The sequence below is a fragment of the Artibeus jamaicensis genome, unplaced genomic scaffold, assembly GCF_021234435.1.
Source record: "Artibeus jamaicensis isolate MK-2021 breed Jamaican fruit bat unplaced genomic scaffold, CSHL_Jam_final scaffold_474, whole genome shotgun sequence".
Taxonomy (NCBI): domain Eukaryota; kingdom Metazoa; phylum Chordata; class Mammalia; order Chiroptera; family Phyllostomidae; genus Artibeus; species Artibeus jamaicensis.
The window spans coordinates 6,076,052-6,088,082 of NW_026522046.1; the positions used below are offsets into that span (position 1 = coordinate 6,076,052).

The 12,031-nt window shown below is 43.0% G+C and overlaps 1 protein-coding gene across 1 annotated transcript; it reads left to right on the forward strand.

Moving 5' to 3' along the window:
- The first annotated feature begins 6,562 nt into the window (after positions 1 to 6,562).
- Positions 6,563 to 7,450, forward strand: LOC119056429 (transmembrane epididymal protein 1A-like). The gene has a single exon (XM_037154845.2). It carries the CDS (start codon positions 6,563 to 6,565, stop codon positions 7,448 to 7,450), a length of 888 nt encoding a protein of 295 aa, XP_037010740.1.
- The last annotated feature ends 4,581 nt before the right edge of the window (positions 7,451 to 12,031 follow it).

The following is a 12,031-nucleotide window of genomic DNA, read 5'->3' on the forward strand; positions in this document are numbered from 1 at the left end:
AACTATCAAACAGACAAACATATGTATTGCACATGTCTGATGAGAGAGAGAAAGGGGAAGAAAGAATATTTGAGGAAATAATAGCTGAAAACTACCCAAACTTCATGAAAGACACACATAGAAATATCCAAGAAGCCCAATAAAAATAAAGCAGGATGAACTCAAAAAGACCTACATCAAAACTCATTATTATCAACCTTATGACAGCCAAAAACAAAGAATCTTGAGAGTAGCAAGAGAGAAGCATCTTATCACATACAAGGACCTGCAATAAGATAATCAGATTTATCATTAGAACCTTGGAGGTCCAAAGACAATGAGCTGATGTATATGCAAAGTGCTGAAAAATTGTCAAACTAAGAATCCTATATCTGGCCAAACTATCTTTCAAAAATGAGGAAGAAGGGGACTTCCACCAAGATGGAAGCATAGGTGGAAACACTTTGCTTCCTCTCACAACCAAATCTAAAAACAATAAAGTTTTATCAACAATAAGTGCAACCAAACCACAGAAAATCAAACAACACGGAGTCTGAAAATAACAAACTGCTCAGCTAAACCAGTGAGAGGGGCAAAGCCAGCATCAGAGCGGGTCAGGCAAAAAAGATCCCTATCCCACTCCGGCACGCCAGGGCGCAGATCCCAGGTGCAGGCTAGCTACAGGCGGACCCAGAGAAGAGGCGCAGCTGGCTGTCTGTAGTGGGTCTCACATTTGCACGCGGATAAACCAGTGAAGAGGTGAGCGTTGAGACAGATCTCTCAGACCCCAGCAACTGGCGCAGGACAGCAGACTCACACATTTGTGCTCAGATAAACAAGCGGGGGCCAGCAGCGAGGTGGCCCAGGCGAGCGGAGAGGACCACCATTGCTCCCTCTCTGACCCCGCCCCCACATACAGCACAAACCAGTGACCTGGGTGGCCCCGCCCTGGTGAACACCTAAGGCACCTCTCCTCATCCATAACAGGCACAAATAGATCAAAACATGGCCCAAGAACAACTCAGAGCCCCAGAGCCAATAAATCTAAGCAATGAGGAAATAGCCAAACTTTCAGATGCACAGTTCAAAACACTGGTGATCAGGATGCTCACAGAACTGGTTGATTTTAGTCACAAATTAGAGGAACATATGAAGGCTAAACTAATTGAAATGAATGGAAATACACAGGAAACCAAAAGTAATGGAAAGGAAACTGGGACTCAGATCAAAGGAGTGGACCAGAAGAAAGGAAAAAATGACCAAACAGAAAAATATGAAGAAACAAGAATTTTAAAAAATGAGGAGAGGCTTAGGAACCTCCAGGACATCTTTAAATGCTCTAACATCTGAATTATAGGAGTACCAAAGGGGAAGAGGAACAGCCGAGAGTAGAAACCTTATTTGAACAAATAATAAAGGAGAACTTACCCAATCTGGCAAAGGAAATAGACTTCCAGGAAATCCAGGAAGCTCAGAGAGTCCCAAAGAAGTTGGGCCCAAGAAGGAACACACCAAGGCACATCATCATTACATTAGCCAAGATTAAAATGAAGGAGAGAATCCTAGAAGCAGCAAGAGATAAGGGGACAGTCCCATCAGACTGTCAGTGGATTTCTCAAAAGATACCTTACAGGCAAGAAGGGGCTGGAAAGAAGTGTTCCAAATCATGAAAACTAAGGACCTACAGCCAAGATTGCTCTACCCAGCAAAGTTTTCATTTAGAATGGAAGGACAGATAAAGTGCTTCTGAGATAAGATCAAATTCAAGGAGTTCATCATCACCAAGCCCTTATTATATGAAATGTTAAAGGGACTTACCTAAGAAAAAGAAGATAAAAAAGGTGAACAGTGAAAGAACAGCAAACTCACAGTTATTAACAACCACATCTAAAACGAAAGCAAATTAAGAGGACAGCTAGATCAGGAGTGAACCACAGAAATGAAGATTATGTGGAGGGTTAGCAATAGGGGGGTGGGAGAAGAAGAAGGGGGGAGAAGATACAGAAAATAAGTAGCATAGATGGTAGGTAGAAAATAGATAGGGAGGAGGGCAAGAATAGTAGGGGAAATAGAGAATCTAAAGACTTGAGACATGTGGTCTCAAGGGGGGATGGTGGGGGAAGGGTGTGCAGGGTGGAGGGGAACGGAGGGGGGGAAATAGAACAAATGTAATGGCACAATCAATAAAATAAAAATATATATTTAATAAAATGAGGGAGAAGGTAAGACATTCCCAGATAAACAGAAGTTGATTTTTTTCATTATTACTAGACTTGCCTCTCCAGAAATGCTACAGTGAGTTGCACACTGAAATGAAAAGACAATAGATAATAACTTGAAGGCATATTAAGAAACAAAGATCTCATTAAAGTAAACAAATGGGCAATTATTTTTTAAGGATTTTATTTATATATTTTTGGAGAGAAAGGAAGGGAGGGAGAAGGAGAGAGAGAAAAACATCAGTGTGTGGTTGCCTATCACGCACCTCCTCTTGGGGACCCAGCCTGCAAGCCAGGCATGTGTCCTGACTGGGAATCAAACCACTGATTTTTTGCTTCTTAGGCTGTCACTCAATCAATTGAGTCACACCAGCCAGGGCTAAAAGGTAGTATTATAACATTGGTTTGTAATTCCATATTTGTTTTCTACACACTTCAGGAGACAAATGTATTAAAGCCAATTAGTAATCTATGGTTTTAGGTGCACAATACATAAAGATTTAATTTTGTGACATCAATAATTGAAAGGTGATAGGAGCAGAGTGTATAGCAACAGAGTTGTTTTATATTATAAAAGCTAAACTGGTATAAATTTAATTAGAATAATACAGGATTTTAAGTGCAATCCCCATAGTAACCACTGAGAAAATACCCATCGAATATATGCAAAAGGAAACTATTTCACTACAAAAAAACAAACTCAATGCAAAAGAAGACAGTATTTCTCAGAATGAGGGACCAAAAAGCTATAAGTATATAGCAAAAAGCAAAATGCTCATTTCTTATCAGTAATTATTCTAAATATTAGAATTAAACTCTACAGTAGAAAACAGAGATTGGCAAAATAGATAAAAACATGTCATTTTAGCCCTGGCTGGTATGACTCAATTAATTGAGTGCCAGCCTTCAAACCAAAGGGTCACTGGTTTGATTCCCAGTCAAGGCACATGCCTGGGTTGCAGGAGAGGTCCCCAGTTGGAGATGTGCAAGAGGCAACCACACATTGATATTTCTCTCCCTCTCTTCCTCCCATCCCCTCCCTCTAAAAATAAATAAATAAAATCTTTTTTAAAAGGACATGTCATTTTATATCCAAAGGCACAAATAGATTGAAAGTAAAAAGATGAAGAAGATATTGTATCCAATACCAACTGAAAGAGAATAGAATCTAGTATTATGTGTCTTTACTAGAATTTATTCCATCCCAAACATCTCACTCAATAGCAGCTTCAACTCTAAAATCTACTCTCATCCAAATATTTAAATCAGATGTGGGGGAAAAAGAAGATGAGTCACTCTGAGGCAAAACTCTCCAGCTGTGAACCCGTGAAACCAGAAAAGTTATGTGCTTCAAAATATAGCCATGGGACAGGCATGGGTAACCATTCTCATTCCCAAAGGGGGAAGTTGGAAGAAAAGAATGATCATTCCAAGGAAGTTTACAACCTGGCAAGACAAATATCATTAGATCTTATGGTTTCATGGTCTGCTATCTGCCCCACGGGGTCAGGACCAACTGGGGTGGCAATCCCACTCCTGTAGCTCTGCTGAGTGGGTTGCCAGCCCACAGTTCTGGGTGGCCCCACCCCCAAGTCTCCAGGCGGCCACTGTCTGGCCTGTTGAAACTAGGTCTGATGATCTCAGAATTGCCTTCAGGACAATTCTTCCCTCGTCTTGAAGAATAGCACATATTCACAGCCAAAAAGCTCTATGGTCCAGTCTTGCAGGATCTGAGAAGTCCAATGGCCTCCCTTCCTTTAGTCTCAGGTGCATCCCTTTCAGTTAAAACTGGCAGTGTTTCTGATGAGGTTGTTGAGTAGATCTGAGGTTCACGCATACAGTCTCGTTATCAAAGGGTTGCTGAGCCACACCCTTAGGGTAGACCTCAGAACAAGCTGTCTCATTTTTCCCAATATGGACACACTGAGAATTTTTCCAATCTTTAAGTTCTGGGGTTTTTTTCTTAATAATTGCTTCTTCAACTCGTTTTTCTCTTTTTGCATTTTTCTCTTTTTACTATTATATATGCAGTCAGGAGGCATAAAGCCTCTCCTTCAACACTGTGCTTAGAAATCTTCTCAACTAAACATGTAAATTTCATCTCTCACAAGTTCTACCTTCCAGAAAACACAGCTCAGCCAAGTTATTTGCCACTTGATAATAAGAATTACCTTTTCTCTGTTGTTTAATAACATGTTCTACATTCCCATCAGAGATTGCACCAAAATAGCCTTTATAGTCCTATTCCACCAACATTCTGTTCATGACTATTTATATATTCTGTAAGAAGATGGAAGTTTTTTCTATAGCTCTCTCTTCTTTTGGAGCTCTCCCCTGGGTCACCTTCAACTGTTCTTTCATGGCAATCTTGACTTTTTTTAGTATGAACCTTAAAACTCTCCCATTTTATACACATTACCCAGTTCCAAAGCTGCTGTCGACATTTTTAGGAACTGTCATATATGCAAACACCCCAAATTCAACCTTTCCCTAAAAAATTTGGCAAAAGTGCACAAAAATATAGTATTTCTTTCAGTGGCACCCCACCTCACAGTATCAAAATTCTATCTTAGTCAGCTTGGTCTGCTCTAACGAAATGCCACAGCCCAAATGTTCTATGAACATTTAAACTACACATGTTCATAGGTTGGAAGATATTTTACAGGTTGGAGGTCTGAGATCAGGGTGCCAACATGGCTGCATTCTGATGAGGGCCTTCTTCCTGGCTTGCAGACAGCCCCCTTCTCGCCCTGTGCTCACATGGCCTTTCCCAGTGTATGCACATGGAGAGAACCCATGGAAACAGAAGACTTGGACAATACAACAAACCAATCATATTAATATGTGTGTATGTACACACACACACACACACACACATATATAAACACTCTACCCCACTACCAAACAATACACATTCTTCTGAGACGTCTTTCTCTCTTCCTCTTTTTACAAGGGCACTAATCCCATCACGAAGGTCCTACTCTCACCACCCCATCTAAACATAAACATCTCCCAAAGGACCACCTCTAAACACCATCTCAGTGGGAGTTAGAGCATCAGCATATGAATATTGGGGGCAGACAAACTTTCATCTAGCAGGTATCATGAAGATTTTATTATTATTCATTCATGTACCAGTGAGATTTACTATCCTGAATTTTATAGGTTTATTCAGCATTTACTGTTTTGAATAGCCACTTTATGTCATTGCCCATTTTCCTATGGAGGTGTTTTAACTTTTTTATTTCTAAGAGCACTTCACACTGTAAGGAGACTAACATTTTGTTAGATATGGACTCTGTGCAGGAGTAGCAGCCGAATGGTATATATATATGTATATTTCATTTATATATTATATATGTATAATTTTAGTTTGTGTTTATTTTGAAATTTGTTAACAGTAATTTAATATATAAATTGTTAACTGTCATATTTAATTTCCATTAATTAAAAAACTTTATAATTTTTAATATAATTATGTTTTTTATTTTCTCTCTGATCCTGCTTTGGTATTGTTCATAGAAACACTTGCACAACTTTAGCATCATAGGAATTTAGCAAGGAATTTTAGTAATAACAATAGTAAAGTTACTAATAATCACTACCTTATGTTGAGTATTTATTATGTACCAGACACTCTACATACATTATTCTATTTAATCTTCACAAAAAGCCTATGAAGTAATTGTTATTCCCATTCTACAGATCAGGAAACTGAGGCTGAAGAGGACAAAGTAACTTGCCTATAATCATGAAACTTGCAGTGTTGGAGCTGAGATTCAGTCATTTTGCTGTGCACAAACTCTGGACTTTGTAAACACATGAATAGGCCTGGGTCTGCTGTGCTGGCTGCTAGGCGTGTTACCTTGTAATACCCTTCACCCCTCTGAGTCTTGATTCACCCGTAAAATTTGCTTAATCCCTCATTGCCTTGTTGAGGGATTTAACTGAGAAGACATACGCAATGTTCCTGGCACACAGACACAGTCATAGAAGAGAGTCAGCCACCACCCTTCTTTGCTGGAGTACCTTAACCTTTCCCTCCACCACTCTTTGGTGTGGGTGTGGTGGAAGGGCTCGAGATAAAGGGTAAATCAGTGCAGCTGTGAGGGGCAGAGGTGGCAATTCCAGGTGTGGCCCATTTAAGTGAGGGACAGAATGAGGTACCCACCCTGGGCAGGACTCAGGTGCTCCCAGCACAGGGAGGCATGCCTTTCCAAGTGTGGGAGGCTGGGGTGGGGCTGTGTCAGGGAGATCTCTCCAGCGCTCAGAAGCAGTCACTCTTGCTTGTGAGGAGGGCCCTGTGAGGTTGCTGCTCATCTTCCAGCTCTTGCCCTCTTGGCCCAGACACATACACGGAGACAATGGGAAACCTCGAGGGACACCTGCTGCCAGGAGTGTTCTTCCTCCTCTACACACTCTACTTATCGGTGCTGGCGTCCTTGGCCTTGCTACGTGGACAGAGGTTTTTCAAGCCCCCTGTACCCCCAAGGGAGAAGCGAGGACACAGGTGGTGGAATTGGGTACCTGTGGAAGGAGTGGTGAAGGTTGTCATGGGCTTCGTTGGCATGATAGCCGACTTCTTCTACCCCCCAGGAGTCAACCGGCTGAAGATAGTAGACTGGGAGGACCCTCAGCGACCATTCTTGTTCCCAAATAGCTGGCAGCATGTCACCATGTACACATTCTTTCTGCTCAGTGGCCTGGTGGACATTGTGAGCCAATCATGCCAGGCACAGCAGAGCATGAAGCTGGAGCGAGCAGCTGAGGCCCTGGCCTGCTGTACACTGGCACTGCTAATGGCATCCCACGTTGAGCACAAGGACGCCCTGGAGATCCGCCTGCACATCTTCTTCATAGTGCTTGCCTTCCTGGTTGGCCTGGTGCTTATGATTGAGGTGTGGGTCCCTGACCAGCCCCCACTCTGGTTCCTCAAGTCCTGGATGGGGCTGGTGTTCAGCACCTGGCTGCTGCAGATCTGCACGGTGCTGTACATTCCTCCTTCTGGGCAGCCCTGGAGATCAGAAAATCCTGTGGACCTTGCCTTTCTCACAATCTTCTTCTGCTGGCACCTGATTTTAGGGGCAGCTGTGCTGGCCACTGTCTATGGCATCTGCAGCCTCTGGCATCATCACTGTTCCTCCGGGACAGATGCCTTAGGTACCAAGTACCAGCCATGCCCCACAGGCTACAACAGTGAAGAGCTGGACAAACTCAGGGCTGGGACTGAGCTGCTGCATGAGGGAGTCTAGGTTTAGTCTGTCTTTGTGCTTGCCTTTTCTAATGAGAGTTTTGAGGCTGCCCATTGAGTGCATACCATGGGGCCTACAGTGTGGCTTTCCACCACAGTAATCATCTTCCTTTTTTGTAAATAAACCTCCACGCTCCTAGCAGCACTTCTGCCCACTGCTCGGATCTCTCCAGGTCTCTTTCTTGTCACACTATGCACGATGGTTCCTTGCCATTTACTTATATGGAGTGGAAGAAGGAGCAGTCATTTTCTCTGAGAGCTTTTGAGATTCAAGAGGAGAAAATGAAACGAGAAAACGGAGGGAGATGGATTTTCACTGGGGACCTGAGAAGGGTTCTATCCATCTGAGGCAAGGCTGGCTGCGTGTGTGTACATATGTGTGCATGTGTGTGTGTGTCTGCAGCTGAAGTGCTTCACTGTGTGAAAGAAAGGGGGTCCATTTTTGCACAATGGTGAGGGTTTCTGTTTTCTTCATTTCTCCATGTTCTTTGTTTACACTAAGTGTAGGAGGCTTCAGAACTTGTTTAGTTGTTGTTTTTTAATCTAAACTGAATGAAGCTACCTCTGCTTTCAGAGGGAGTAAGGCAGGAGGGGAAGGAAGTAGCAAATAGTTTAGCAGAGAATCATGTCTGGGGAGAAAGGAGGCAAGAGAGAAATTCCCAAAGGTGATTATAAGAAACAACAATGGTACTTATATAATTTTACTTGTTTGGTTTTTGCTGAGATATAAAACAACTCCCATGTTCCTCCTTGTTCAATAAAGTTCTATGATACATATAAGTCTTGTGTGAGTGATTCTCGGGCAAGATTGATGAAAGAGCCCTGATTGCAGCTGGCGGGAGCAGAAGGGAAGGAAGTGCCATGAAACATGGGGTGCAGATGACCCCAGTAGTTCTGAAAGTGCAGGAGCTCAGAGCTGAGAGGAGCCCTGAGCATGTCAACCCCCTGGAGTCTGTAGAAATTTTCATCTAGTCATTGAGCTTCTCCCAGAATGAGCAGAGGAGGTGCTAGTAAATCACATGCTCTGTGAAAAACACGAAAGGAAAGAATCTAAAAATACGTACCCCTTAGCACAATTAGAGAGCCACTGCTTCCAGTAGCCTGCTTCTGTGGGAGGGATACAATCTGCATTTGGAAGTCTGAAGAGGCAGGCAAAAGGGAGGAGATGCTGTCTGCTGTCCACAGTGTGGGAAAAGCGCCCCAGAGGAAAGAGCCCACTCATGAAGCAGAGGCAGTTGTGCCACCTTTCCTGCAGTAGGAATTGCTCTTCACAGAGACTGAGAAGCTTCAGGAAATATTGAGAGGCATTTGCATTTGCATTTGCAGGGTGGAGGACAAGACAGGCTTCACATTGTCATCTAAAATATTGGACATTCCCTAAAGAAACAGTGTGCAAATAGGCCCTGGAGACTCTGAGACAGGGGTTAGGACAGAGAAGGGGAGCAAGGGAAGGGATGGAAATGGGACAAGGATCTGGCAACTCACACTGGCAGGGCAGGAAGCCTAGTGATAAAAACTCTTCGCCTGTTAGTGGAACACTCTATTCAAGGATAGTGTAAGACTCTTCCTTCCTCAACTTGGGAACAAGAAGCTTAAAATGCTAATGACACAGCACACTAGCGTGAAACCACCTGCTAAAGGATAATCTTACTCAACAACCACAAATGAGTGGTATCAGATGCTGGGCCCGATTTAATGAGGAGGAGTTAGAGGTGCGGAAGACTGATGGCTGGGGGTGGAGAGGAAGTGATTTACAGAGGTGGGTCCTGTTGATCTTCATTTCTGCTGTGCCAAGGAGTTTATGTCACTCACATGTAGAACAGAACCGACAGGACATGAACATAGAAATTTTAAGGAATTGGCTCATGAGACTGTGAGGGCAGGCCTGCAGGCCAGAGACCCAGAGAAGAGCTGATGCTGCCACCTTGAGTCTCACGGCAACTTGGAGGCAGAATTCTTTCTTCCTCAAGGCACCTCAGTCTTTTCTTTTAAGGACTTTATCTGATTGCCTGAGACCCACTCACATTATGGAGAGTAATCTGCTTAATCAAAGTCTACTGATTTAAGTGTTTAGCAACATCTAGTCTGGTGTTTGACCAAGCAACAGGGTACCACAGCCTAGACTAGCAAAGACATAAAATCAACCACCATACTCCACATATTGGAACATGGCCACTCAAACATGATTATCAACTGTGTTTGTCATGATCGTTGGAAACCTATGAATTAATTATTCATAAGGGTAATTCCCAAGAGGTAACTTTATTTTAAAGGAGCTTCATCATTACAGGTCCTGATTACATTGTGACTTGACTATGCAATGTTAGATGGGCTGCCTTCCTTCCCTGTTCCCTCTAGAACAGAGATAGAATGATTGGTGGTCCCATAGGTGACACACTTTTAAAGGGTAAAAAAATATTTAGAGAGTTTTGGGGGTATTATTCATGTTATACATTTTAGACATCTTAGAAAATACCAAAAACTAATTTAAGGTATTTTGAAATCTACCATAATGCCATTACCCAGAATTGGTTGTTACTTCATGGGAGGACTAAGGGGTAGGACATCACTTCAACCACAGAATGAATGATGGCGTTTGTCTATCAGAGAAGAGGCCTTGCCTGGTGGTGATGACTGATGTGCTTGATGGTTAAGGCATGGGTGACTAAAGAGGTCTGGAGGTGAAGATCACTGAAGATGAAGAAATCAGCTCTGGCTGGTGCAGCTCAATGGATTGAGCACGGGCCTGTGAGACAAAGGGTCGCCAGATCGATTCCCAGTCAGGGCACATTCCTGGGTTGCAGGCCAGGTCCCCAGTAGGGGACACATGACAGGCAACCACACATTGATGTTTCTCTCCCACTCTTTCTCCTTCCCTTTCCCTCTCTCTAAAAATAAATAAATAAGATATTTTTTTAAAAAAGAAATAAATCCAGAACTAGTGTTGTGGAAGGAGATGAGCTAGGATAATAACATGTCTGGGAAGATGGCAACCTTGGGCTGGGTGAGAACCCCCACAACCCTGCCCTTAGTGAATTCGGGTGGCGAGTGGGGTAGGGGAGACAACCAAAGGCATCAAGGGGAGCCAGAAGACAGAAGGTGTAAATGGCATCAGCTTTGAAGTGATCAGGGTTAAGCAGAAATGGTAATACCTACCCCACAGAGGTATGGTGAAAAGTAAATAAGGCACCACATAATCAACACAAATTGAAGGAAGATGTACATTAGATGCCAATAAACATTAATATAAGAGAATGAACATACAAATGGGCAGTGGCCAGACCATATATAAAAATAAAACTCTGACCCAGAGTCCATAGCAAGCAGCCCAGGAAACCAACCCACTGTCTACAGTAATCAGCCCAGGAAGACAGCCTACTCTCTATAAGTCAAACTTGCAGAAGGTCAATTAGCTAGCTCTAGTAACCAGTCTAGGAAGCCAAACAATAACCCCTGTAACAGTTGACCTCAAATGGGCAGGAGTTGATTAATATCTAACAGCTTCCCTAGTTTCTGTCCATGATTCCAACTTAGGACCAACCATAGAGAGCCAACTATGCACCCCTAACCATTCAGATGGGATGACCCCTTCTGGTTAGCCAGCCTACAGCTTTCCCATGCTAAAAGCTTCCATCACAGTACACCTGACATCTTCCTTCTTTCCGCTGTGAAACTTTTCCACTCCTCTGCCTGCCTTGAGTCTGCAAATGATGGTGGCCAGCTTCCTTCTTATGCTCTAAGTAAATAAGCTTTTTGTTTCTTTTGGCTGGGTTCATTCATTTCCACATGTTCAATTCTTTAACTTATTCATGTAGGCAGTTACTCAATATTTATTGAGCATCTACTATATTTCACACTTTGTGCTAGGCCCTGAGCACAGTGAAGTGACTCAGATGCCAGGGTCCTTGCCTTCAAGCTGATTACAGTTCAGGGGAGAGAAGAAAGATAAAGAAACAGCAAGCCAACTGTAAAGAGCTGCACAGTCTGAAAAGAACTGTGATGAGAGGCAGCTAAGCCAGACTTAGAATCAGGGAACACTTCCTAGACAAGCCATGTCTCTGTTACCAAATTCAAGTAGTTGTCATTAGGTAGTTTTGTCTAATTCAGCGAGTAAAGGAGACAGGGTATTCACATCCAAAATTGTCTCACAGGAGTGAGGCTTAGCCATTTCTTACATATACTATTAGGTTAATTACATGCTGATTTCTTCTTTGCAGTTGCCTAAACTTGGACATTTGGATTCCCTTCAAGCTCATCAAGTTATAGTGGCCTGTAAAATACTGTGCTACGTTTGAACATTTAGCAAGAATGGCATTTAATTAGAACTATCCAGACCTTGAAACTCTTATCCTGCTTAACACCTCCACAGGGACCTATTGGGTCAATATAATCAGGGGAAAAGGGGTGGAGGAAACATTTGGGAGACAGGAAAGGACCAAGGGAAAGTCCCTCAGCCATAGCATAAACACTGAAGGAAGTGAACAAAGTCGGGTTGATTGGGCCTCAGTGTTTGAGCCTGGCATTGTAAGACATGAAGGTAGAAAGGCAGACCAAGGTCAGATCCCCTCTAAGCCACAGGAGG